The sequence below is a fragment of the Anarrhichthys ocellatus genome, unplaced genomic scaffold (genome assembly GCF_004355925.1).
Source record: "Anarrhichthys ocellatus isolate YVR2014 unplaced genomic scaffold, GSC_Weel_1.0 scaffold9, whole genome shotgun sequence".
NCBI lineage: Eukaryota > Metazoa > Chordata > Actinopteri > Perciformes > Anarhichadidae > Anarrhichthys > Anarrhichthys ocellatus.
This window is the reverse complement of record NW_022280039.1, coordinates 4,767,816-4,793,306: the sequence shown is the minus strand read 5'-3', so window position 1 is coordinate 4,793,306 and position 25,491 is coordinate 4,767,816. Positions and strand designations below refer to the sequence as shown.

Genomic DNA, 25,491 nt, shown 5'->3' with positions numbered 1-25,491 from the left:
TTTTATAAATGTTATTTTGTTAATTTCTTGGTGATGGGTGTGTGGGGGGGTGCTGGGGGTTGAGGGTGGAAGTACACACTGATAAATATACATTTTATCAAAGCAGGACAACATCATAATCAACCTGCATCATCTTAATGATTAATGGCAAAGAAATTAACAAAATAACATTTATAAAATGTCCATAAAATGAAACTGAGAACCACCACAGTAATTTAACTCTCTGAATGTTATTAACTGATATTAAATTGAACTATAGATAATAACTGTATTGGTACTTGCTGTAGGTGTAATGTTATTCCCCTACTTTGAAACTACAGGCCTAAAATTACACCTACAGCAAGATTGAGAAAATACAAACAAACACTGCCCCCTTCTGGCATGGCATGGGTATGACATGTGGACTACATTCTTGGCTTAAAGGCAGGAAAGTGTGTCATTTTTTGCCGTTACATGGATTCTATACATCATGATTTTAACTCCCTTCTATTGTAAAAACAAAACAACAACAACTTTGGTACTATATTGAGAAGAACCTTCAGATGTTGGTGTCAGAAGTATAATTTCTCCTATATTGGCACAAACCCAAATCTAAGAAATGGAGGTAACATCATTCTAGGTCAAAAGGAACCGCCAGATCGTGTTTGGCCTTGATATAGACCTACAGCCCATAACGTGACAGATCCACATTAATAACTATGTCTTTGTTAATGTTATTAGAAAATTCAGTGCTTCTACTATCAGTTACATTCCCTTTGGCTTCACAGCAAACTCTGGTCTCAAGTTACCTCACATAACAGTGATTTCACTCCGATAGGCATACAGATGTTAAAGAGGATGGAAAAGAGTGCACTGGTATTGGATTGGTATTCGGTATCAGAGGTACTGGGACCGGTATCGGAAGAGAAGAAGTTTTATTTACATTCCCCAAAAACATTAGCAGTTCCCAGAAGTACTCAGACATATAACTTATATAATACATTTTCCAAATTCTATGATATAAATCATATCTTTAATAAATGATCAAAAGAAATAAAGTAGCGCGACTACAGCAATTGAATAATCTACAATAATGAAAAGCATAATGATTGATTAGATGATGGTCAAACTGTAAATAACAAACAACACATAATGATTTTGTGTTGGGAGCAGTTTTGCGACACTAAGTGGAGCTCACTTCACCAAGTTAGACAGCTGTATTACTGCAGAACAGCACTAGGTGATGCTGTATGATCACTGGAACAAGTTTCCAAATCTCCAACAGAAGCCACGGAAGCCACGATGGCTCAGACCGGGTTCTCCATCAAAACACCACCTTTCCCTGATTCTCATCTACTTGAGGGGGAAAGCTGCAAGTTACCCAGAACCTGTCACATATCACAAGCCTGTTAGTTGTGAAGAAATGCAGCCCCCCACCACACAAAAATGCAGTCTCAACATCTGGCACAGTAAATAAATAATCCCGTGTGCACGTGTGTGTGTGTGTGTGGATGATGGATGGGGGAATGGGGTGTTATCAGGGAGAGCATGTATCAATGTCTGCCAGTTTTATACACAGGCTGACAGGACAGTGACACACTAGAACATGGGCGGCAGTCACCCAGACGAGCAGAGCTTCATTTCCTGTCCCTGCTCCACTGCCAAAAATATGTGACATGTTGTCTTCATTAATTCCACCTCTATTTGGAGCTCTCCCTCTCACACCTCTCACGTACCCCCTTGTACACTACTGTCCCTCCATACATTCACATGGCAACACACACACAAGCAATGCGCGGGCACAGAAACACACACACGCACAAACACTGAACGCCCATCATGCATAGGTGCTAATGAAAATCTTGTCATGTGTGCATTCCCGCCCTAGCATACTCCCTCTGAAAATCATTAGCCAGCCGCCAACAACATTTTTCAGCAGAGCAAACTACATAAAGACGTCACTTTAAATCGCGTACTAATTAACACTTAAAAAGACACAAATTAGATATGCGTGGCTAAAAGCAATTATAATATCCGCAAGTTTTGCGAGTCATTTGGGAAATGAAAAGAATGCCTAATTGCTGGAACCAACATCATCCGAGACATGGCTTAAGTGATGCCTGTTAGGAAATGGTCTTATCTACAACTGTGGCTGTGATTACAACAGTTTTCCTCAATTACATGTGCATATATAGAATTCTTCATATTACATCTCTTTCATGAATCTGTACTTTTTAATGGGTTTAGAAAGAGGCAATTAGGTTTCTGTGTTGAAAAGCGCCTCCAGTTTCTGAAGAGGGTTTAAAAAACCCTCCAGAGTTAAGCACAGACAGCGACCTCTTCTGGACAACAGAAGAAGGAAACGCTCAGCAATATTCAGAAAACTATGGCACCATGTCTTTCCCAAAAAGAGCTTTTTTTTCTGACATTCTAGATTGTTACTTTCTGGCTTTGTATTACTAAGGATGAGCTGCTACTTCTGCAGAGCCCGGGAGTGCAGAAAGCATAGCGGTCATTAGATATATAGTGGAGCATTGATAGAGAAAAACAAGCAAAACTAGACAAAGAAAAGAAAGAAAGACAATAGTTCAGACATGCATCACTTTCTAAAAGAAACGCCTCTGCTGTCCAGCATGTCTGCCAGAATATCACTGACTATATTTCCCTCCTTGTTCTGCAGATATCGGTGTGGGATAATAATAACAGGAGAGAAGTAAAAATAACACAATGGTGAGGGATGTTTCCACTTGGAAACTAATTATCAAGCTAAGCTGTGACTTCATCCTCATCAGCCTGGCCCCGCCATTAATCTTGTGCTGTCGTCCACTTCACTAAATCCTGTGTTACACTATCTCACATTTACTTCATCAGCTCCAGCGCGGCTGTAATTAATGATTTCTCATGTCCCTTCCCTACCCCAGCTCAGCTCACCATGTGTCCTCCTGCTAATCACGCTCTCCGAGAAAAGGAGAGGAGAGGAGGAAGGAAAAAAAAGAAAAAAGAAAAGACAAGAGCATATAGGATGAGCAGCCAGCCTGTCTCCACCCTGGAAAACACACACACACACACACACACATATACACACACGCCATTAATACCTTCGCTGACAATGAGCTTCATTCAGATGACCATATGACAAGATGGCGACTCTGTGTGATTTGGATAGTATGTGACAGAAGACAGAGGCAGAGTGCAGAACAGACACCCAGTTTGATGAGGGAGTGTTTGCTCTGTAACACATCTCAAACCCAACAGCACCTGTTCTTTTTACAGTGGTCTGTCACTTCCTGGCAGTTCTGATACCGAGATACCGTGCTAATGAGAGAGAAGGGGGGTTGTCACTCTCTTTAAAGCACACACACACACACACACGAACCAACTCTTTCTTTCTCTTGCTCACACAAACACACTGCACACAGTTGATTTTCCTCCTACGAATGCCTGCAGGCTACAGCGTTTCATCAGAAATGGGGAGGACTTTGTGGCGCTTGTATTTGCTTTGCATGATCTCTAACTTTCGCTGGCTTCTGAAGATGAAGTTGATTGGAAACTTGAAAAGTTAAACGTACAGAATCTGACCAGAAAAAAGGCTCCCGGAGATCTACAGCGCTGTGCAAGGTGCTAGATTGAGCTGTTTGAGAGAAGAACTGGGGGAATAAAAGTCAAGTGTTTTGGAACAGAAGACGGCGCTTGTAGGAGAGAATGGCTGCCTAGCCTGGCCATGCTTTTATTCAATTGGGGCTTAGTGGAGCCAACAGGGCCTCGCTGTCTCAGACACTTAATTACAACCCCAAGACCATTTGCTTTGCATTCTGGGCCAGCGGCGTCAGTGGCAGCCGAGCGTTGCAGCCTCTACTCACTTCCTCCTCGATCTCTGCCAGGGATTTGATCGTAATGCCCATTAAATTGACTTGCTGCATCTGAAATCAAAAGCAGGGAGGAGGAGGAGGGAGAGGAAGGAGAAGAAGAAGAAAAACACACAAGAAACATGGCGGTTAGGCTCATGGCTAAGTAAGCATGCTTAAAATCTTTAATCCTCTCCCTCTCAGTGTCAATACAAGCGGGGCCATAGTGACAACCGCTGCCAGCCCGCCAAATCGACTGCATTGAGCCAGCTCTGCCTGACTGCACGCATTCATCACTCAGTCTGGAGGACAGGAAAGGGAAGAAAAGGAGCGCAGAGGAAAGGAGAGGAAAGAAAGGAGAGGAGGAAAGGCTAACGGCATGACAATAATGTGGCCCATACTACACAACAGGTTGCAGGACAAGTAGCTGTACAGTAACTGTCATGACCACTCTCACATTATTTGTAATTAAGCATTTGGTCACTTAAGTTTGTCAAAGAAGGTTTACCTCTTTGGGGTTTTCATAAAACTTCTTAGGGATCGCAAAGGGCACATCGTCCAGAGCTGCAACAAAGAAAGAAAAAAGAAAGTATAAGGTTGACAAATAAATATACACATTACTCCCTATCCCTGATCCTGAGCATTTCCACAAGACTAAGCGTGGGTTTATAAAACGGCAACGCTATCAACATCCCCAGCCACCCCGACGCCGCCCCCCCCCCCTCCCTCTATGGAGAGAAGATGAAAGGCTTTTTTATTCTGCGCTGTATTTGAGCACCTCCACTCTCTCCTCCAGCCCAGCCCTCTCTCAGCCCTCTTCCAGTTTAATTACTCTTGATTATTCCCGATTCCGTCTTGTCTGTGAGATGTTCACCTCGGAAACAAAGGCACGCTCGCACAAGGCACAGAAAAGCGGAAAAAGAAGAGAAACAAAACATTCACCAGATATCAAATTTGCATGAAAATAAGCCACACTGTTCAGCCGGCAAAAAGTGGATTGAAATGAGGACTTGCCAAGAGCGTGGTGGTATAATTAGCATTTGACCAAACAAACGAGCTTCAACAGAGCTATAATTAAGCAGGCCTGTAATTAAGTGTATGCCCTTTATCATAATGATCGTGGTTAAAATGGTGTGATGGCTGCCAGTTGATTATTAATGGTGTAACCCCGTACTGCATGCATCCTGCACTGGAATCAAGGTGTCACGACTGTCAGGCTAGAGAGCAGCTCTTTGTTTATAAAATACATTAGGGCCCAAATTAACACAGGGTGACAAGGGACACAAAGCCTCTCGTTTCCAGACTGAAGGGAAAACTGCAGCTGCTCGGCTTCATTATAAAACTCCCGAATCTGGAGACACAAAACTTGCTGCCGCTGGCTTTGACAGGAGCCCCCAAAATATCAAGAGGCCAAGCTTCCAACTGGTGTCCTTTTACCCACAGTCCATCAGGCCTTTGGCACAGGAAAGGGAACTCATAAATGTGAGCCGAAGCTGTTCATGAGTCATCGTTTTGGAACCGACACTCCTTTTGGCCTTTTCCTGTTCACAGCAATATTATAAAGTATGAAATTCTAAAATATACCTCACATTGACACTTATGTGACTTGCTTTCCTGTCTTGGTTATTACACAGATGCACGGTTTGGCACTTTCCACACGAGTGAAGTAGAATGTGATCTTTGTAATCAAAGCATGACCTTCACGCCCGTGACCACAGGGAAGATTATTTAGTTTCCTGGCTTTCAATCACCTCCCTCAGCAGAGTCTGCAGCCACGCTAGCCGCTCTGTGAGGCTGTACTGGGGCACAGCAGTGCTTTCTTTAAAGTCAACAGCGACGACAGCAATGCTAATGATAAGCAGGTTAGATGTTTACTAAGTTCAACAAGTTCGTTCCCAATAACTAGCACCACAAATTACAAATAGTGCCGGTATTTAGTCACTAACCAAAGTGTTGAAAAAATTGAAATTTTGACCTGATGATGGCGCTAGATGAACATTTAAGGGACCCCCAAAGTTATTACCATTCATCCTGAAGGGGACATTAGTGTCCATCCATCCATTAGTTGCTGAAATATTTCACTCAAAACTACAAATATCTTATATCTTAATAATCATTAGGATTGTGTCTGGGAACCATTGATGTCTGTACAAAATGATATGATAATCCAATAGCTGCTGAGATATTTAAATCTGGGTCAAAGTGGAGGACCAACAGACCATCCCTCCAGCCTCTCCACTAGCACGGCTCAAAAAGTGCAAGGAGTGAAAGGATTATCCTTCTTCCAGCCCCAGCCCTTACACCCACCTCCCTGTAGCGCCTTTAGATATGTGGCCATCTGAAGCAGCAAGCACACCAAGGTGATTGGGTAGGTCCAATGACTTGTTTAAGCTCATAAAAACAAGTGAACAAACACGCACTGCTGTGTCGCTGGGAGCACCATTGCTAGGCAGAGGCAGGCAGGCAGGGAGAATACATTTGAATCAATAGCCAGCAATGGGAAGCCGAGATTGTAGCCGCTGATGGATCTGCGTGGCGCGGACAGATGAATGCAGAGCTGAAGGCCACAGAGTTTCTTTATTGCTCAAGGATTACATTTAAAACCAGGTCTCACTTTGTATTCCACCACCATCTATACTAGAGAGGCTATCTTACATCCAGACAAATGGAGACGCGTGGGAGATGACTTGGTGGTAAGAAATGGATGCCATGGAGAAACCCGAAGGTGCAAAGGGCAAAAATAATGTAAATCCAATCTTCTGACCAGGAATCCCCACTATGAAGCATGTTCTAGCTGCTCAAATGGCCGGGTTACAGTCCATTAACTCATGATTGTATTGCAGTGTGGGGAATTGGGTAGTTATTTGGCTTTTGGAGTATGTGAGTGCAGTCAATATGAAAACATCTGGCAGGAATTTTGGTACAATGACTATCATGATGATGATGATGATGATGGTGGTGGCGGCGGTGAGCGCAGAGGTGGCGTTAAGTAAGGAGGACCCTGTGGTTTGAGTGATTGTAGTGTAAAGAACGGAGTCAGCACAGGCCCCGTGTGGATCATTGCCTTATTAATGACTCCGTCAGGTGCGATGAGCAATGGCTGCATTGTCATCTGCAGCCCCTGGGCACAGATGAATGGCTGTTTCAGGGCGGGAAGGGCTCCCTCGTACGCTGGGCTGAGCACTAATCCCTCACTCTTCCATTGTTGGATGCACTGTCACCCAGGACTTCAACAGCGCCATACATTGCATTTCCAGGATTCTAACAGACGTGGCCGTGCGCACGGGCGTACATACACGCACATAAACCACACCGAGTTGCGCTCCGACACTGACTGATGTAAAAAAAATATGCGCGGGTGATCGAGCATACCGCACATTACCTGAACCACAACTCAAGAGTAACACTTTAGGACTGTTGATGAACTTTTATTTTACACTTCACTAATTCAGCAGAATTGCATTGATCTCTGTCTAGTACGATTACTTGGGGGTGAATCTGTCTCGCACCTGAATTAAGTGAGAAAGTCACAGTCACGGGGCAATAATCTGCAAGCGCAAATGAGCATCTACTGCAACTTCTCTACTCGCGGTTGAGCTGATTTCTATTGTTTAGTCCCATAGAATGATAAGACATAATAAGTAAAGTCGCTCAAAAACACGTTAGAGCTTTATTTGCATCCAGCTGTATTTCATATTCCAAACAAGTGGATGTTGGCTGTTCTCTTTGTCTAGCCGGGCTACACATTGCAATGCCTTTCCTGTCGGGGTGACTCTCAATTTGAGGCGGATTCCTTACGCAGACCATGGAAATGCTATTCTAGTTGCAGACCGCGCTCTCTGTCACCTCTGCAGATAATGGTGAGTAGATGAACAGAGAGCTGGAGGAGGACCCCCTATGCCCACTCACAGCCCTTAGCCCCTCTCTGACATGAGAAATAGTGCCCAGGCCTGACAGCATCTCGGAGACATATTGTAGTTTATTTTGTCGCCCGGGCATGCCATCTGTGCCATTCCAATAGAGGGTGTGTGTTCAGGCTGCTGCTCGAGAGAGGGCGCGAGGCTCCGGGTCCCTCAGTAGCTCTGCAGCCACGGCAGGTCATTAGTCAAATTGCCTAATGAGAGAGAATACAAATGGCCCCCTACCCTGACAGGAGGAATTTTGGAGGTGTCAGAGCTCCTGACCCGTGCTATGAGAACAGATGATAGCGAGTTGCTATTTTCAGATTCTTTTAATGACTATGGCTCTATGAAACCCATTATTTTTCTTTTATCTTTTTCAAGCCCTCTCGACAGACGAGTGAAGAAAAATTCCAATGTGTTAGAAAATCTCACTTGCAAAAGTGGAAGTGTAACTTTTAAATTATTTAAATGTTTACTGAGGAGTCAATTAACATTGTAAAACATGTACAACATTGATAGTAAAAAAGATCACGCACTGAAATGATGTTGAGGGTTTCCGATTATCTGTTTGTATTTGTTATCCGGCTGTGTGCGGCTCGTTTCCCAACTCGGTGCTCTGTGCACGCTTCTGTTGCAATCCTCCTGACAGCAAGTCAGTTAGTTTATGCTAAAATATTAATTTAATCTCATCCAATTGTAAACAAATCTAAATGTTTACAATGCTAAGAGTAGTATGCAAGACATCCAGTGGATGGATGTGGCTGCTGCACATTCAGGTTTATGGAGAGAAAGTGTGGAGGGAAAACAGAAGAGAAGCACCAAGGGAGCGGATCATTATACACAAGCTTTCTGCTTATCCACTCTTATGAATACGTGTCAAAAGAAACGGTGGAGTATAATCTTACATTTCAACTTATTCTGAAAGCTTTATGAAATGTCATGAATGCGCCATCAAACATACAGCTAAAAACAATAACTAGAAAATGGCCTTTCAAATTTTAACTCGTGTTGAACGGTTCAATTTATATGACAGATACTAAAATAAGAATAAAAATACTTAAATACAAAAAAAATAGACTTAAATGCCATCTACAGTCAAATTTCTCCAACATTTTTTTTTCGTTACCAGAGGGATGCAAAATGGCACGCTTATGCAGAATGACCCACTTACTTTTCCATCTGTGACAAGCAGTCTTTGAAATCTGGTTGTGGGGAGGGAGCCAGGAGGCAGCCCCAGTCGGGCGCCGGTCCATCAGTCTTCCAGAAAGTGGGCAGAGCCAGCAACACCTATGGTGAGCTGGCCACAAACACCGCTGCATAACATTATGCACTACAACGCTATGAGGAGGTGTGTGCCTGTGTGATAACTTCTCCAATATGGGCACTGTATATGTCATGCATATATATATATATATATGTAAGAGCTAATTAAAGTCTTCAGTGGTCTGGTATAATTACAAAACTTGTATTTTCTAAAAGCAGTCCGTGCTGGAGAAGCACTGGGAGAGCCCTTCTTCCTGGCTCGGTATTGAAAGCTCTCATGAAATTAAATGGACAATCAGACTTTAATCAGCAGCACAGTGTCTTTTAAGACATTGCCATGGCACTGGCATTGATCCCCAGCTGTGGCTGCTGGTAAATGTGCAGCAGAATGTGTGTATAAATGGGGTACGCCTCTCTGGACAAGTGTAAAAGCTGGCAGAGGGCTGACAGTAAATTGCAAGTGCCGGATGGGACACAGCAGAAGGCACAATTACACAAATCCCCTCTTAATTAGCGGTTCTGTGGGCAAACTAACCCGTAATGATGCGAGGGATGTGGCGAGCACCAGAAATCCTAACAAGAAACACTCACCAGCACTGGAGACTGGGTCATATGGCCCCGGTTCCCCTCAAGTAGCGACTGACTCGTGATCCGTTTTGATCGGTGCAGCTGCAGGAGACGATTCCCTGTGTCGCCCTGCTCCCCCCGCAACCCCTAGCCCTCGCTGAGCTGCTTGCCCTCTGGACTGTGGGTAAAAGCAGCAGGCCCCGTGTGGTTGTGGTGGCATTATTAAGTTCTCCATGCTCACAGTACCAGGCAATGTAAAGTGGCATCTCACACGGTGAGTAATGAACTGTGCCAGAGTGGAAGCAGGAGGGATGACAGCCAAAGAGGCCTCCTTGGCAGCCACTAACCTGGGCATCCACCAATTTATCATCCCCTACAACCAATCCACCAATGCTGCGCTGCCATTTGTCATTAATTATGCTAATAAGGACACCATTACTCTCCGGACGAAACAGGCGACTGTTATTAGTATAATGCATTTACAGTTTGATACATATGCATTTGTTTATTGGTTTTACGGTGTGTAGATTAGTGGACTTTGATGAAAGACGTTTTCCATCCCTTAAATAAAAAAAAGTGAAAGTACCACTACAGAGGAGCCGTGGACTTTTCTGTACACGCTAATTGACTATTATGAAATGACAAAGGAACTGTATTATAATCATGCACGATTCCTCGCACCCTCACATGGAAATGGTCTATACGTCTACATGTGAAGATGCCGATGCCTGTGAACTTTTTCACAGCATGGCTTTAAGCAAACCAGTCTGAGCAGAACTATTTAATAGAGCTTCTGGGAGCCCCAGATGCCCTTTTCCAAAACGACTTCATTCCCAGAATCTCATTGTGCTTTCTAAATCACACCACAGTATGTATTAGAAGATCATTAATTACAAACTTAACAAGTCAGCAGAGCCATTAAAAGATCTTTAAGGCATATTTGACCATAAATCTCCTTAAACTATATTTAATGACTGGATTTTTGTGAAATATTTTTTATCAAGTTCTAATTAGATGTGTGATAACAAACCCTGCTGTACACGGGGCAAACGAGGGAGCCGTGACAGGCCCATCCATTGAGACTGTCCACGTCTGGACACTGGAACTAATGGAGCACTGCTACTATCTCAGGGATGGATAGAAAGCAATGAGGGATGAGACTCCAGAGTCCAGTCTGCAAATGCACAGGCCATTTAAAGTCTCGTATTTGACTGAAATAAAGGTCCAGAAATCCGGAGGGCTTCAAGGCTCTAGTCAAAAATTCCATTACGATCCCTTCAGGAGTGATCCCCAAATAGTTAATGGCACCCTCACTCTGGGATCGATCATGTGTCCAAAGTAACCTGGATAGTCCAATCAGGTTTTAGATTCAACCAACAGGATTTGTGTTTAACGTGTTAAAATCCAAAACTGCTTTTTGACGTCGGAGACAAACAGAATCCACATTAATAAAACAAACTTTGGTTTCTATATTGTGTTTGGCTCTGGTTTGAATGCAACTTCCTAACAAATTAGACTAGAGTGCTTTTTCAAACGTTTTCAGATCAGAAATTCTTAAGAATAAAGACAACTTTTTAAATTTTGTATTCTTAAAAACACACGCACAAACTCCAAAATCACAATTTTCTGAACACGTGTCCAATGTAACTTATTCCAAGATTCACAAGGAAACAGAGCTTCTATTGAGATCAGAAAACAATGATGAGACTTTTTAGTTTGTAGTTCTGACTAACTTGCACTCAATGACGCCGACAATAACTCTGGTAAAATCTCTTCCCTTCTTTTTAAAAATCTTTTGAGCATTCACTTTTGTTCTTAACATGCTGATTTTTGTCCAAATGTTGAAACTATGCTCCTATTTGAATAAGGAAAATGCATGAACAGCTCAAACTACATCATTAATTTAATCATCATTATAAACACTGTAATTTATAAGCCATCACATTGTAAGAAGAAATACGGCAGTCCTTCATATCATGAGTTGATGAGAGTAGTAAACAGTTTGAGGAGGTGTGCGTGAGTCTACATGAGGTGTAAATACTATTTTCCTGCTGAACCCCCCCCCACCCCCCTCCCTCTCTGTTTCCCCTTTTGCTGACCGGGGGAATTAAGAAGCAAAACGAGGGTTTTAAGAGCGTTCCTTTCATGTCTTGATGTAAGCTTTGGCATTACTTCAGACATCAAGATCGGTTTCATAGAAATCCCATTCCATCTAAAGTAAAAGCTCGGCAGTAAATCTGCCGATACTCCCCCATAACACTTCCATAAATGATTCATTCAGCTCGGTTTAGCTGATGCAAAACAGAATGTTAGTGAGTTGTGGAAGGAGCCCGAGCTGCAAGTGGAAGGGACCAACCTCGCTGCTTAGTAATTTCATCAATCTGAGGGAGAGAAAGAGAGGAGAAAAGAGAAAGAAGAGAACGGCGTACACTATAATAACTTTTGTGTCACTATCCAGAGGTCGTGTTTTTTAATCCCTCAGCCTAAAGAATTGTGTTATTCTAAAATATAACCCCAGCGGTGCCGAAGCAGTTGAGATCTATCCCGGGTTGAGATAAGAGCCGGCTGATCGCCTCCCTCTGCACAGCCTCGCGCAGAACTACACAGGGAGATAAGATGGAACTTTTGTTTGAAACCTGATGAGAACCCTCTTAATGAAAGTGCGGCGCCAAAAATAATCTTTTTCCTCCATGTTAGTCAATCAGGAAATGGTGTAGCTGGGGGAAAAAAAAAGAGGAGAAATAAAGTAATTTTGCATAATCAGTGAGCACCATCTGGAACAATTAACCAAATTCCACAGAACTCAGAGGATCAGTCATATTGGCTTATTAAAGATCCAGAATTATACAAGTAATAAATCCCTGGAAAAAAACGAAGCGCACCCCTGCCTGTCACGACTATTTTAACTTCAAATACAGTGGAATACTCGATAAGGCTGAAAAGAGGAGATTAATATATGCAAATTATGTCGAGCATTTAAAAGCCCCCCAACAACTGTCCCGGTTTTTTTTTCCCTGTCTCTTATTACAGGGCTTTATGTTTTATTCATACACCAACTCACCTGTCATTTCATAAGCTATAATATTATGAGGGTATTATTAAAACAGCATAAAGTGGAGCTTTAATTGGAAAGCTCCATTGCATTTTCCAATTATTTGCAGCAAATTAAAAGCAGATGCACATAGTTTAATAAGAATTCCAATATTGTTTCCTGAAAATCAAAAATCACTGTCATTCCGCCAAGATATTTTGCAAACCCAAGTTAATTTTGAGCCTCCTATTTTCTCCTCCTCCTCCTCCTCCTCCTCCTCCTCTGAAGGATGAACTGTCTCGTGTGTGTTAATTGAAGTTCCTCTAATGGATAGGGAAATAATTGCTCTCCATATTACGTTAGATCAGGGCCAATGTCAGGATTTATTTTTGATTAATGCAATAGATATGTAAATGTATTGCTTTTTATTACGTTTACCTTCTTATCAGCTGGATGTCTGCTGGATACTATACGCTCGTTCTGTAGGTAATGATGAGAGAGTGCAATGCAACCCGTCATAAAGGTCTATTTTAGGGCTTCAACACCATCACATTCATTTTTTATCAAACATATGCTTTTTAGACACATTTCATGACTGCACGTTTAATTACCTTTAAACTTCCTGCTTTCCTGTCAATGCATGAAGAACAGACCTAATTGGCGGAGGGACTTGGCGTGGATCAAAGCAACGTGGTGAAGAAAAAGCAAAAGGTTGGCGCTGCTGTGAAAACTTGATAACTTTTCAAATGAGCTTGAACTGTCAAAGTGGAGAAAAAAAAAAAAAGGGCTGCAAGATAAATGTGAATTAGTTTTTAATATTCTGGTAATAAATGTCAAAGCTCCTGCGCATCACATCTGTACATGATGTGACTGCGGATGACAGATTTCCCAGACATGTTACCTCTCCTCCCCTCAACTCACTCTCTTTTTTTTTTTTTCTCTGCTCGGGTTTTTGTTTTGTTGGGAAGTGACGGAGGGTTTAATCAAGAAAGCAGGCAATTCATCAATCCTAAAGAAGGCGCCTGTACAACCCTGACAGAGCGCACATGGTTTTAGACCAACTCGAACCTGGCCAGCTGTCAGCCCACACACACGCGTGCACAAGCAGACACCCACACACACACACGCACTCACACACAAACACACACACACACACACACACCCACGCCAGAGCTACCACCGCTAACAATTAACACAAATAGGCTGTCGGCAACGACCTCACACTTGGTCCGCGGGCTATCACATTGTTAATGAAGGCGAGCTGCGTTCTCTCACATTCACAGTGGGATGCTGTAAAGCCTGACGAGTACACAGTCGCAAGAAATAAAGCTCGGGCTAACTCCGTTATCCTCTCTTCTTTAAACACCATGCGGGGACACGTGAAGGTAGAGGCTGCACAGCTGCAAAGGACAGTTTTCTGGAGATAAAGGATGACTGCTGGCAACGTGCTGTACAGTATGTGCATGTTCTTCACTGTCACTCAAACCCTGTCCCAGCGGAGGAGTCGCACACCCAATGCCACAAAGCACTCAGCTGTGTGGTAATGTCTGCTCCTTCAGGGCCACACTTGTCTTCACTAACTTATAATATGACAGTCAGAGCAACAACATTATGTATTCATTTCTTGTCAATTACATGATTTTTTTTAATGTCGGCATAAAAAAATAAAATTAAAAAAAAAGGCTGAGAATTTAGAGACTTTGTTTTTATATTTAAACATTTCCTTACGCAGTTCTATCATGTGCACTTCAGCAATTGTTTAATAGGCTTGTATTGAAAAGGCAGGGTGCACCGTGGCCATAGCCTGGCTGTGCCTCTGCATGAGCAGCAGGAGGAATCCTCACCACATGGTGTCTCTCTCCAGCTGGATAAAAACCTGCCTGCCTCGCTCACCTCGTGTGGATCACACGCTCTTTAAGGCTCCAGCGCCTCAGCCAGCTCCGACTCCACGGCTCTGAGGCTGTCATAGCTAAGCTCCGCTTCCTAATGAATTAGCCTCTCTTCTGTTTTAGTCCCGGAGCATTGTACTATTGCCGAGTTTCTCTCCTTGACAAAGAGAAAGGGAATCAGTCCGGTGCAATGCACAGTATATACACGTATGCGAGTATGGCATGTGACGGATCGTCTTTGACAGCTTTTAAATGTTCTCTTGAGTGTAATGCCGAGCTCCTCTGGGAAGTCACGTTCGCTCAGATAAGCGAAGCTCTGTGCGGTATCCATCACTGAGGAGATCTAGAGCGTTTGTAGATCAAGTAGCAGAGGTGACGCCTTTATGTACACGTGGAGACGACGTTCGGTGTACATAGAGAGCATAAGTAAGTATTGAACCTCTTCTCCAAATATTTGGAGCTTTTCCTTCCTGGGAGAGATGATAAAAGTAAGCACTTTTACAACCTAATGCATCTTGGGCAAACTATTAAATCCCTTTTAATTGTCTACAGTGAAGTCATGAATGACACTGAACTGCATACGTGTAAAATGAGATCATTTACCCGTCATGGTGTAGTTCCCACTGCTCTGGTGCTCATCGCCCGGCCTGCTCGTGGTCCTCTTGCTGGGAGACAGAAAGCAACAATATTTTATGGATCGCCACAGTAAAAACATAGTAAATGCATGTACACTTTGTATTTGAAGGGGACAATTATGTTCCAGGATACGTTGCTCGGACATTAAAGTATAACGCAAGAGAATATATTTAGCATGGAAACTCCCTCCTCACACGAAGGCTTTTCTATCTAAAAACATAACCGAGCACTGAAACAGCAGGACGGATCTAAGGGGTGAAATATGGTCAAAGTTACACCGTGCCTCAGCTGCCCGGGGGCTTGAACAGACCTTTACCGGGGGATTGGGGCAGCATCTTGTAAATTCTGGAGGAACTGAAAGATTCCATTATTCAAGGGGAAGTCTTGTTTTTTTTACCGTTTCATGGCCTTGTATTACAGAAAACAGCACAGAATGCACTTTGTGGGCAGTTGAAGTTAACAAACCATATAAGATTGAAATCCTCATCAATCAAGCTATCATGAATTACACCCTGTGACTCACCCCTACGGATCGATAAATCCACAGCAAGCAGGGGGGGAGAAAAAAAATAATTCACAGCTTGGAGAGAGCTGCATAACATGACATGCTCTGAAGGTAAAATGAGCTCCGGGATTGCATTATAAAACAAATGATCGTATAATGATAATGCAATGTAGTTGGTCATTAAAAAAAAGGGAATGGCTTTGATTGGAGGACACGCCGGCGTAAGAGTTTGTTGTTAAAGACAAAGAATAAGGTCGAGCAGGTGTGAAGATGCAAATAATGAAGTGTGTTCTGTGTATCATGTTCTGTATTTGGCCTGTTTATGGAAAACGTAATAATTCTTATGTGGGGGGTGTAAAATCAAAAACCTTGAAATTTAAGACTAACGGCAGATCTGCATATAACGTGAGAGCTGCGCGTGAGTTGTGGCTTTCAGAGCCTTATCTCTCCGGATGAGATAAATAAATGCAATAATTTCCATCAAGAGCAATAAAACAAGACTTCTGACAGGCTGTGGTATTTATGAGCTGAAGCCTGCAACTCAGATTTATTTGCAATGAAAGGGTCGACTTTCCTCCTCCTCATTTACATCAGCATTTGGCCATGTTAAATCCAGGCCAATGGTGCATTTTTAAAAGGTTGGCATCAATCTTGCGGGAACGATTGCCACATTCGATGCAGACTTCTTTTACCTTTCAAAAGGTTGATTCCACCGCTGAGGAAGAAAGGTACACATCTTTCAAAAGCACAGAGACATCCCATGGACGTGGGTGGGTGGGGGGTGAATGGTTTAAACGCCCTTTTAGGCCGTCTGTGTTTGTGTTGTTGAATTGGTACTCAGAATAAACAAAGAGAACAGAGAAAGTATTAAGTCGGGCTATTTATCTATGTATCTGAAGAAGTAAAGTGGTACTTAAAGCCCCGGAGACTCGACGTGAAAGCAGGGAAATGTGCTGCTCGTGAATTCTTTCCTACAGGACAACCTCCAGGGTTGCCTTTCCCATCTGTTTCAAACACAAAACTGTCTCAATCCAAATTGGTGATTTCTAAATACAATTTTAGGTACATTGGAGAGGGTAACATATGGCAAATCAATTAGACAACTAATTCTTAAAACAAAAACATGGCAAATGCATTTGCTAATCAACAGCAGTGTTGGGGCTCCTATTATGTCGGCCACTGGAGTTTTGACAACAATTAATCCTCATTCCAGGCAAGGAGAGCCATATTGACACATATTCCTAATTTGAATATTCAATTACAGTGTAGTTCCTCATCAAATTATAGTAAAACTGGGAACACGGCCTGAAAGACTTACGCAATTAAAACCCAGATCAAGAGTCTTATGTTCCCATGAAATCTGCCGGAGATAAAATCGCATTAGTGCGGCACAGCAAACGACGACACTGAGGATTACTTGACAACTTGAATTACAGTTCAACGGATTCTTTTTTTTGTATGGTGCCCTTTAAAGTTGTTCCACGTGGAATAAGGAAAAGAGTTGTCTGGTGTGAAAGAAGGAGAAGGAGAAGAGCAAGTGGGAGAGACAGCGGGGACAGACGAGTGGTAGTCAGTGGAGAGGGAAGACGAGGATGAGAGTAATATCGCTGAAGAGCCAGAGCTGCGATACAGAGAGCTGGAAGCTCTTGTTTTGACACACATCCAGCCTTTTCCCTGTGACAACATCTCCGCACCTTCCTCTATGTGCCGACAGTGCTGCTTTGTGGGAGCTGCTTTCTCACCCATCATTATCCTCCTTTAAGCTCGGTGTCAGGTGTTGAAAAGAGGATCTCTCTGAATTTTTTGGTGGCAAATCACCGAACAGTCTTGAGCTCATCAGATCTCCGCTGATCACTCGATCATTCCTGACACCGCTCTCTGCATTCCTTCCACTTGATCTCTGCCACTTTTTTGGCAACTTTCTTCCGAAACACAAGAAAGTAATGAGTGAAGATTGAGCCCGGGGAATGATTGTTCTCCAGCACGACACACTGACAGTCACGCCGTGTCTTTTCTCCTCCAGAGTTGTGTGCTGGTGGGAAGTCTTTGTTAACCAGCGAGCAATGAAAGCTGATACAACACTCCTGCAGAGCTGCAGCAATGTGTGGAGTGTCACAGGTAGAAGACAGTGCTATCCGAAACATATTGATATGCACGCCAAATCTGACACTGATGACTCTCTACTTCACGCGTTGGAAGAAAAAGCCGACTACGGTACGCAGAGGGAAAAAAAGATACTCGGCCTTGACATTTTTATCGCCGTACGGTTTGATTTAAAAAGCGTCTGTGTGTACAATGGCCGACTATTCTGAGAGAAATGTCAAAAACCTTGATTCTGAGTGAAGTGAAAGGAATTGCAATATTAGGATAAGGCTAATTTAGGCAGTCGGTGTAGAGGTCAGATATCAGCCTCAGCAATGACAGTTTTATCAGGAGAACAAATGGCAGCGTTGGCCAGGAGAAGGAAGGAGGGGGATACTTTACTGGACACATTAAAAGGCTGACCGGATGGCTCGGGTTTTCCACATTATGAAGTCAGGGAGCGGCTGATACCGCCGGTCTTGACAAGAGAACAAGCCAAAGTGGTTGACATCAAAGCAGGCAGCGATGAATCAAAACAGAACACGGTTGGCCGGTTGAGACGCTTTAGACAAACTCGATAAAAGAGACGTTAAACACACACAAGGTTCAAACGCATTTGCAACGGCAGACCGCTTAACGGGCCCGTACACCCAACAGCTTTAGTGGCTCAATATGGCGCGACAGCCTGAGCCAATAACAAATAAGGATTTTAAGTTCAGTGTTTATCCTTGAACCATTCCTTTATTAATTCCTGAGATTCTCTCTCACAGGGTTTCTGAAGGGTCCGCCGAGTTCAAGACTTCCTGAGACTTTTCTTAACAGAACATAGAATTCAGTTCAATACCTGTTTCAGAATGATAGCAGCCAAACGGTATGTTGGGATGATACGGCCTTGAGTTCTTTATTATCGTATCATGTATTTCCAGTACTTCCCAGTTGATGATGAGAACTATTTCATGATAATTAATGTGACCTAAACCAACTGCAGACAATAGATGGATGGATTAGCCAATTCAAAAGGATCATTTATTTTTAGAGCTGCTAATCAATTAGTTGATTGAAACTAAATAAAGTAAATTTTGATGTTTAATTAATAATACATGTTTCATACAAAGAAGCTAAACATCTGCTAGTTTTAGCTTCTCAAATCTGTAAAGGATCCCAAATCTTATATTTGCCAAATATGATCGGAAATGAAATATGAGTTTTGGACTGTTAAAAGTGTTGATGATGTAACTTTAGGCTGTGGGAACGTTTTTCACTATTTTTAACATTTCATACACTTACCAAGTAATTAAATAATTTACAAGAAAAAGGCTTATAAGTTGCAACCATAATTCATTAAAGTTGAAAGACATTGAGCTGTAGCTAGCAGTAGTGACTGGAACTCTAACTCACACTGAAGAATTGAACAGCCCTGTACATGCACAATGTACTGTTGCAGCAATCCCACTCTCAGTTTACAGATGTCTCTCAACAGCCCGGATACAGACAGAGAAAATATTTCAAACTTCTGTAAATTAACTCTTAGTTTCTCTATCCAAGGCTCTTTGAAAGCCATTTCTAGGAAACAAATTCAACAACAAACAATAGTTTTTAAAAACTGTTGAAGAGCTGCAGACACCCTGTTTTCAGCTGACAAAAAGATACAAAAACAATTCAAATACAGCACCTTACCCTTGATGCAATCACTCCGTGCATCCCATAATGATGCAACACCCTGCAGTTACCGTGGACTGCAGCTCTGCGCTGCGCTGCTACTGATTTGCAGTGTACGACTGTACACAACTCTAACAAGCTCCCGCTGCCTGAGGCAACTTAACATTTGAGAGGGATCACTGCAGCTTTCAAAATTATAAGGGTCATTAAAAATTTACACATTATTGACTGTATTTAAAACATCTTTTCCACTGACTGTAAAGAGCACTTAAATTTAAGAGGTGCTATTCTCCAAAGGCCATAAAGTTGTTATAGATAGCCTGAAGGAGGCATGGAAGAGAGAATTTCATACTCGTACTCAATATGAATAAAGTATAGTGGGGTGATGCTACACAGACAGTTGCACTGTACCTACTTAAGCCATCAGTGAGGGTTGAAGAGCTGTTTATAAATCACTGTGTCAAACTATCTAATCTGTGACTTTAAAGTAACTACAGACATATTTATGGCTGTATGTACGGTTGTCTAAAGTGCATGTAACTACACAGAGAGGATGCCAAATAAATAGTCAAAGAACCGCCGCCGTCTAAATGGCCCATAGTGCCGTCCTTATGTGTCAGCACATTACGGATGGAAATGCCCTCAAAATACGACTCTCTGACTGTGAAATGAGTTTGAATGTTAATACCAGAACAGCAGCCTGTGATCTCAGCAGGCGTCACGAGGGGGGTGCGAGTCGCTTCGAGGTGCAATTTATTCCAACCTTTGAGCCTCACCGATGTGAAAGTGGGCTTCAGAAGAGCGGAGGGTTACCGGTAAGAGTCACTAAGGCGTACACGTGGGCCGAGAGCCCACCAGAGCTTCAACACGTCAAAGATTATTGACCATCGATTTCCAACAAATACGGACAATTCACAAAACTCCACCCAGATTGAACTTGGGGTTTTTTTTGGAATTCATGGCCGTCCATTTTGATTGTTCTCGTCCTGCTGAGTGGCCCATGTGAACAGAAGCTCTGTTTTGAACACGCTTGCTGGCATCCAGCGCTCTGGCGTGTTGTGGCTTTTACTCAGCCCAGCACAGGATGGCAGAGCAAAGCACTTCAAGCTGGCAAACCGATCACCCCCCCCCGTGCCAAGCTGCTCCCGTTCTCCACACCGAAGGAGTCTCGCGTGTTTATTTACAATTTGCAGTGGAAATCCCCGAGCCCTTCTCTGCGATAAATAATTGAGCTGTTTGATCTGGACACAGTACAAAGGGTGGCTCCGTTGGCTCCGTTGGCTCCGTGGCTCCGTTGGCTCCGTTGGCTCGGAGGCCTGAGGCGGAGGAAGCCTGAGCAGCGTGAGCAGAGGAAGGGTACACGCACGCTCTCCAGCATGGCGGAGATCTCAAAGCTCTCCTCCCTTCCTCTGCAGCTGTCGCTCGCTCTCCGGGCTACGTCACCTCCTCTTTTGTCTGCACAGTACAACGCTCCCATCACCGCAGTCAAGAGGAGCGACCTGCCTCCGCCTCGCGGGACCGACCCACAAATAGCAGGAGTTTAGCCCTCATTGAACTCATGTTCTTGTTCGGGGAGGGGGGATCCTGTCTAGTTAGCCTGTCTCTCCGGTTCACCCTCGCTACCTTGTTTTGTCCGGCCACAACCTTTACTGCAGATTGCCCCAGAGTGATCAATTGTTTGGGTCTTCATTGCGTAACAACAGCTCAGGAGTACACTGAGTGTGCAATAAAAAAAAAGGAAGCAAGGAGGAAAGGTAAAATTCGAGAGGCACTACCGAATAAAGTGGCGTGATGTTACCTTGCAGTGTTGGCTGGAGCATCCCCGTGAGCCGTACTGGACGTTTCCTGGGAGGACTGATGCTGAGAAACATCTCCCATTCGGTACCATACCCCCATACTGTTTATCTCGCTGTGTAAAGATGAAGAGGAGACATACAAGGTTCTAAACAGCTACTAATCCTTCATGCAAATGAGTAAATGTATCAAATGTGGCGATTGATGGAAAATACAAAATATCATGGATACATTTATTTCCAGTGTCAAGCAGCTCACCCTATACAGGTGTAGTTAACGAGATGGTACTTGGACTTGGCAATCATCTGGATGTCGTAGACAGCCGTCACAGCGGCCGCACAGGGGCTGCTTTTCACGCAGAGCCTCCTCTTCCTCGTGGCCGTTTCCTCTGATGAGTCAGGTACACATGAGGGACTCAGACAGGAGTTGGGGGAGTTTCAAGCTTAAAAAAAGCGTCTGTAGACATTTTACATATCTCTCTATATATCCTAATCTATTTTATGCTTTGCTATTTAGTCATTAGCAGTCTCAGCATCAGAGATGAGCTAATAGCTTCTGAATAACTTGCTGTGCTCAAAAGGAAATAACTGGACATTGGAAAGCCACAATATCAACATGCATTATTACAATTTTCTTTATAATTTTAGTGGGTAAAATGACAGAAGCAAGAGAATCCTCCATCAGCTTTAGTGCACAACAGAGATTTAAACTGGATACTCAGAAATGCATACATTATGTCCCATGTATACATTAAACATGGATTCACATAAAGTAATAAAACATTAAATTACACCACAGCCAAACAAAACGTAATCTCTTTTCTTCATTCTGGCAAAAAAAAAAAAAAATCATTGCCATGCTTCTCTATATTGCATCTGTGCCTCGCTCATTTATTTCCCCTGCAACACTGGAAAGTGCAGTGTAAATGCAATGATAATAAAAATAATAAACAAGCTGTCCTCACTCCCCACACCAAAATATTATTACATTTCCAAGGCATGGATAGTGAGGGGGGAAATACATAGCACTCAAAAAGCACTAAAGCATTGGGGAATGCATTTCATTAATATTAGATAACCCCCATCCACTCGTCCTCTCCCCAAATAAATACATAAATAAATAAGCTCCTCATAAAGAAAAGCACAGCTCCAGCTGAGATAAACAATGACTCATGATTCTCTTCTCTTGTACCTCCTGGGCAAAATGTTTATTTTATTCCCACAGTCTGCCATAAATTAAGCTAACCTGCACCCATAAAACATTCACTATCTCAAGCAAAGCTGCCCCCGAGGACCTCTGCATAAGCTGGTCGGAGAGTGAAAGAAAACAACAACAAGAGGGTGGGAGGGACGAGTGGGAGGGACGAGTGGTCGCTACCGACTGCTTACTTACTTGTGTCCAATGTTTCTTCCACAGGTGTGAAGCCCTCCGGCAAAGCGTCCTTAATGTCAATCAGCTTCACGTCCACAACGACGTCAGCGCCCTAACAGATAGAGTGCAGGCAGGACATTTACAGCCACGTATGCAAATTCAAATTTTTTAAAAAAAGGGCAGAGAGCAAGAAAAAGAAAAAGGTTAGTCTTTTCTTTTTTTTTTGCAGGGCTCAGTTAAGAAAATGTAGAGATAATAGAGTCAATGATTTACTAAAAGCTGGGGAAGTCTCTAAAGAGAAGGGTTGACAAAATAGCTGAAGTAATTACTCTCTAATAGCTTTTTTTTTTTTGCATCTGTGAACTTGTAATCATTCTCAACCTTTTGGCGAGAAGCTGTGGGACGGCGGCAGACGGAGCAGGCAGTCTAATCAACAGAATGGGACTGGTTAAAAACAATCAGGGACTGTGTAGTTGACATTTTCAAGCATGACTCTTCCCTGCCTCCCATTACATTTTCATTTTTTGCCATAATAAATTGCAATAATACACAGCGGCAGTAGAGAGTGGGGCGAGCCAGGCGTGACTTGATGCGTCCGAAAAAAGGCTGGATCTCACTGCTACTGCTACCCGACAGTCATTACCATTAGAGACATTTTTTATTCATAGTTTTTAGACTGACTTAAGGAGGAATATGGATGAATGGTATTACTATGCATGGAACCTTGTTTTTCTGTGTTTTTCCCCTTTTTCGGGAGAGATTTCTTCCATCACGCCCTGACAAAAAGAGGCTTTCTACCTCCAACCTAGAGTATGATAAATCACAAACTATTTACTTCCCCCCCACATAATTCAGGGGCTAATTTTACAGAATCTGTTTTTGTCATAGACAATTACAGTGGGAGCTCCTTTGAGTGGCAGACAAAATAGGCTTTGTTGATGGCTCTGTCATGTTTTATTTGTGTCAAAGTCTTTAAAACAGTGTGGACACATATTTTAAGATGAAATACAGGAGCTAGGGGAGGGCTATTTGTTTGCTGTGTACTAAACTGAGGAGCAGATTGAGTTCAGGCACGAGGCAGCCGCCGCCAAGTTGCCTGGCTTTTAGAGGACACCCTGAAAAAAAAAATGGATTAAGTCCTAAGATTGAGCTGATACAAAACGATAACACAAATTGCAGGTTTTTGTATTCACGGTCTGCATTATCTACCAGCAAGCCATGGAGACAAACGAGAAGGCAGCCAATGGTAAGCTGTGCAAGCTGAAGTTAGACAGGTAGGTGTATTTATGGCCACGGAGCCGCTGACAGCAGCGCATCAACACATCAGCTGCAGGCTACAGGCGATTCCAAACTGCATTATGAGGAACATTAAGAAGATCATTTCAGCCACTGAAGAGTCAGTGCTGCCCAATTAGGGAGATCTATTTATAGCACCACCACACTGAAAGTGCTTCTTGTGGAGTCATTTCTGACATAAAAAGGACTATTTTTATATTAACAATTAGATGTGCATCAGCTTTCAAGAAGCACTGATTGCAAACCCATATTCAGTAGAGGGACGCTGTTGATTGAATAAATTGGAATAGTTGAAACACAGCTCATTGTTATTTCATGAATAAATAATAAATAATATCCTCAGGAGGACAAAAAAACGTCCATGAAAAATATCTCACAGATGTGTTCTTCATCTGGAATATGCAGGCAAATCCATTATATGTAAAAGTTCAAAACTGCACTGCCAACACTGTTTAAATGGGTCTTTCCACTGATCAAAGGGCATTAAGACTTTCTGGCAGCAACCAACGGCGCTAATAACTGCTGGCAAACAACAAGGGTGGTGCAGACGAGGCGTTGGTGCAGAATGCATAGCGAAAGGGAGAAGTTTCTATTCACACTTACAGTTTTTCTGGTGAAACAGAGGTAGCGCGTGACCTTGGATTTGAATAAGCCGTCCTTCCACAGGTCGGCGTCACAGCCATCTGTTGTTTGTGCAACCTACGGGAAAAAAAGACAAAGGAAAGAAAAAACACAAGGAGAGAGAAAGAAAAACAGGCGCAGGAGGTGGGATAAAGTTAATGTATGTATGCCATGAGCGTGTTGCTTTTTGCCTCTTCCCTTGCATACTAGCCTTAATTAACGCTTGCCTACACTAGCGCTCCATCTCATTAGTGCTGTGCGTGGGTAAAGGAGTCTTAGCCTCCAAAAAACAAGGTGGCTAAAAATATCATCCCTTGGGACCAGGCTGATTAAAGATGCCTTGCCAAGGATCTGCTCTAATAAGGAAACGGAACTTCAGTGTGCTTTGGAGAAGGAGCTGGGATTATATTTGTGGTAAATGTGGAATGCATCTTTTTTTTTTTTTAGAACTGCTGTGGTACCCCTTGAGCAACACACAGGTAAACTTCACAACATGCACCTGAAATAGTTTTCGCTCCACTCCCTATGTGGAGTTTCTCTATGATTTAATGAGACGAGACTTCTAAGAATACATTACTGAGGGTTTAAAGCTATTTCAAGTGTGTGTCTAAATAAGACACCAGCAGCTCGTCCTTGCACAATAGGCTCATTCAAAGCTGGAGATGATCAGTGGAGTAAGAAAAAGTAAAAAAATAGATTGCACCATATTGACAGCAAAGGCACCACAAGTCAAGCTCAAGGTCCAACAGCACATTGCTATGTAAATGCAGGTACGCAGGGCAGAATGATATAGCAAAGCAAGAGTGCTTCCACCGTTCCAGTAAACATGCTCGGCTGAAGCGTCATGTTCCATCGGCCATCATGTGAGAATCGCCTAAAGAACTGCCAGAGTTATTTTCTAAAGAGATCCTTTACAAAGAAGAGTCAATCTAATGAGGTTCATTCAAATGAAGAAGTCATAGATCTCTGCACCCACCCACACACATTACCCCCTTGACAATAATGATGAATGACCTCGGTGACTGGGTGGGGGAAAAACATGGCATGGGGG

The 25,491-nt window shown here is 43.0% G+C and overlaps 1 protein-coding gene across 3 annotated transcripts in view; it reads right to left on the bottom strand.

Moving 5' to 3' along the window:
• mvb12bb (multivesicular body subunit 12Bb) overlaps positions 1–25,491 on the bottom strand; it is a 31,383-nt gene that overhangs the window by 543 nt on the left and 5,349 nt on the right. For 2 of the 3 annotated variants that reach the window (XM_031849423.1, XM_031849424.1), the window contains exons 3-9: positions 24,423–24,518; positions 22,545–22,635; positions 21,411–21,540; positions 21,157–21,267; positions 15,080–15,141; positions 4,333–4,388; positions 156–3,899 (exon numbers count right to left, since the gene is read on the bottom strand). In XM_031849423.1, coding sequence (XP_031705283.1) covers positions 3,762–3,899; positions 4,333–4,388; positions 15,080–15,141; positions 21,157–21,267; positions 21,411–21,540; positions 22,545–22,635; positions 24,423–24,518 — 684 coding nt within the window. In that variant the 3' untranslated portion in view covers positions 156–3,761. Of the gene's footprint in view, positions 1–155; positions 3,900–4,332; positions 4,389–15,079; positions 15,142–21,156; positions 21,268–21,410; positions 21,541–22,544; positions 22,636–24,422; positions 24,519–25,491 lie in introns of those variants that run through there. The other variant, XM_031849425.1, reaches the window with a different exon arrangement.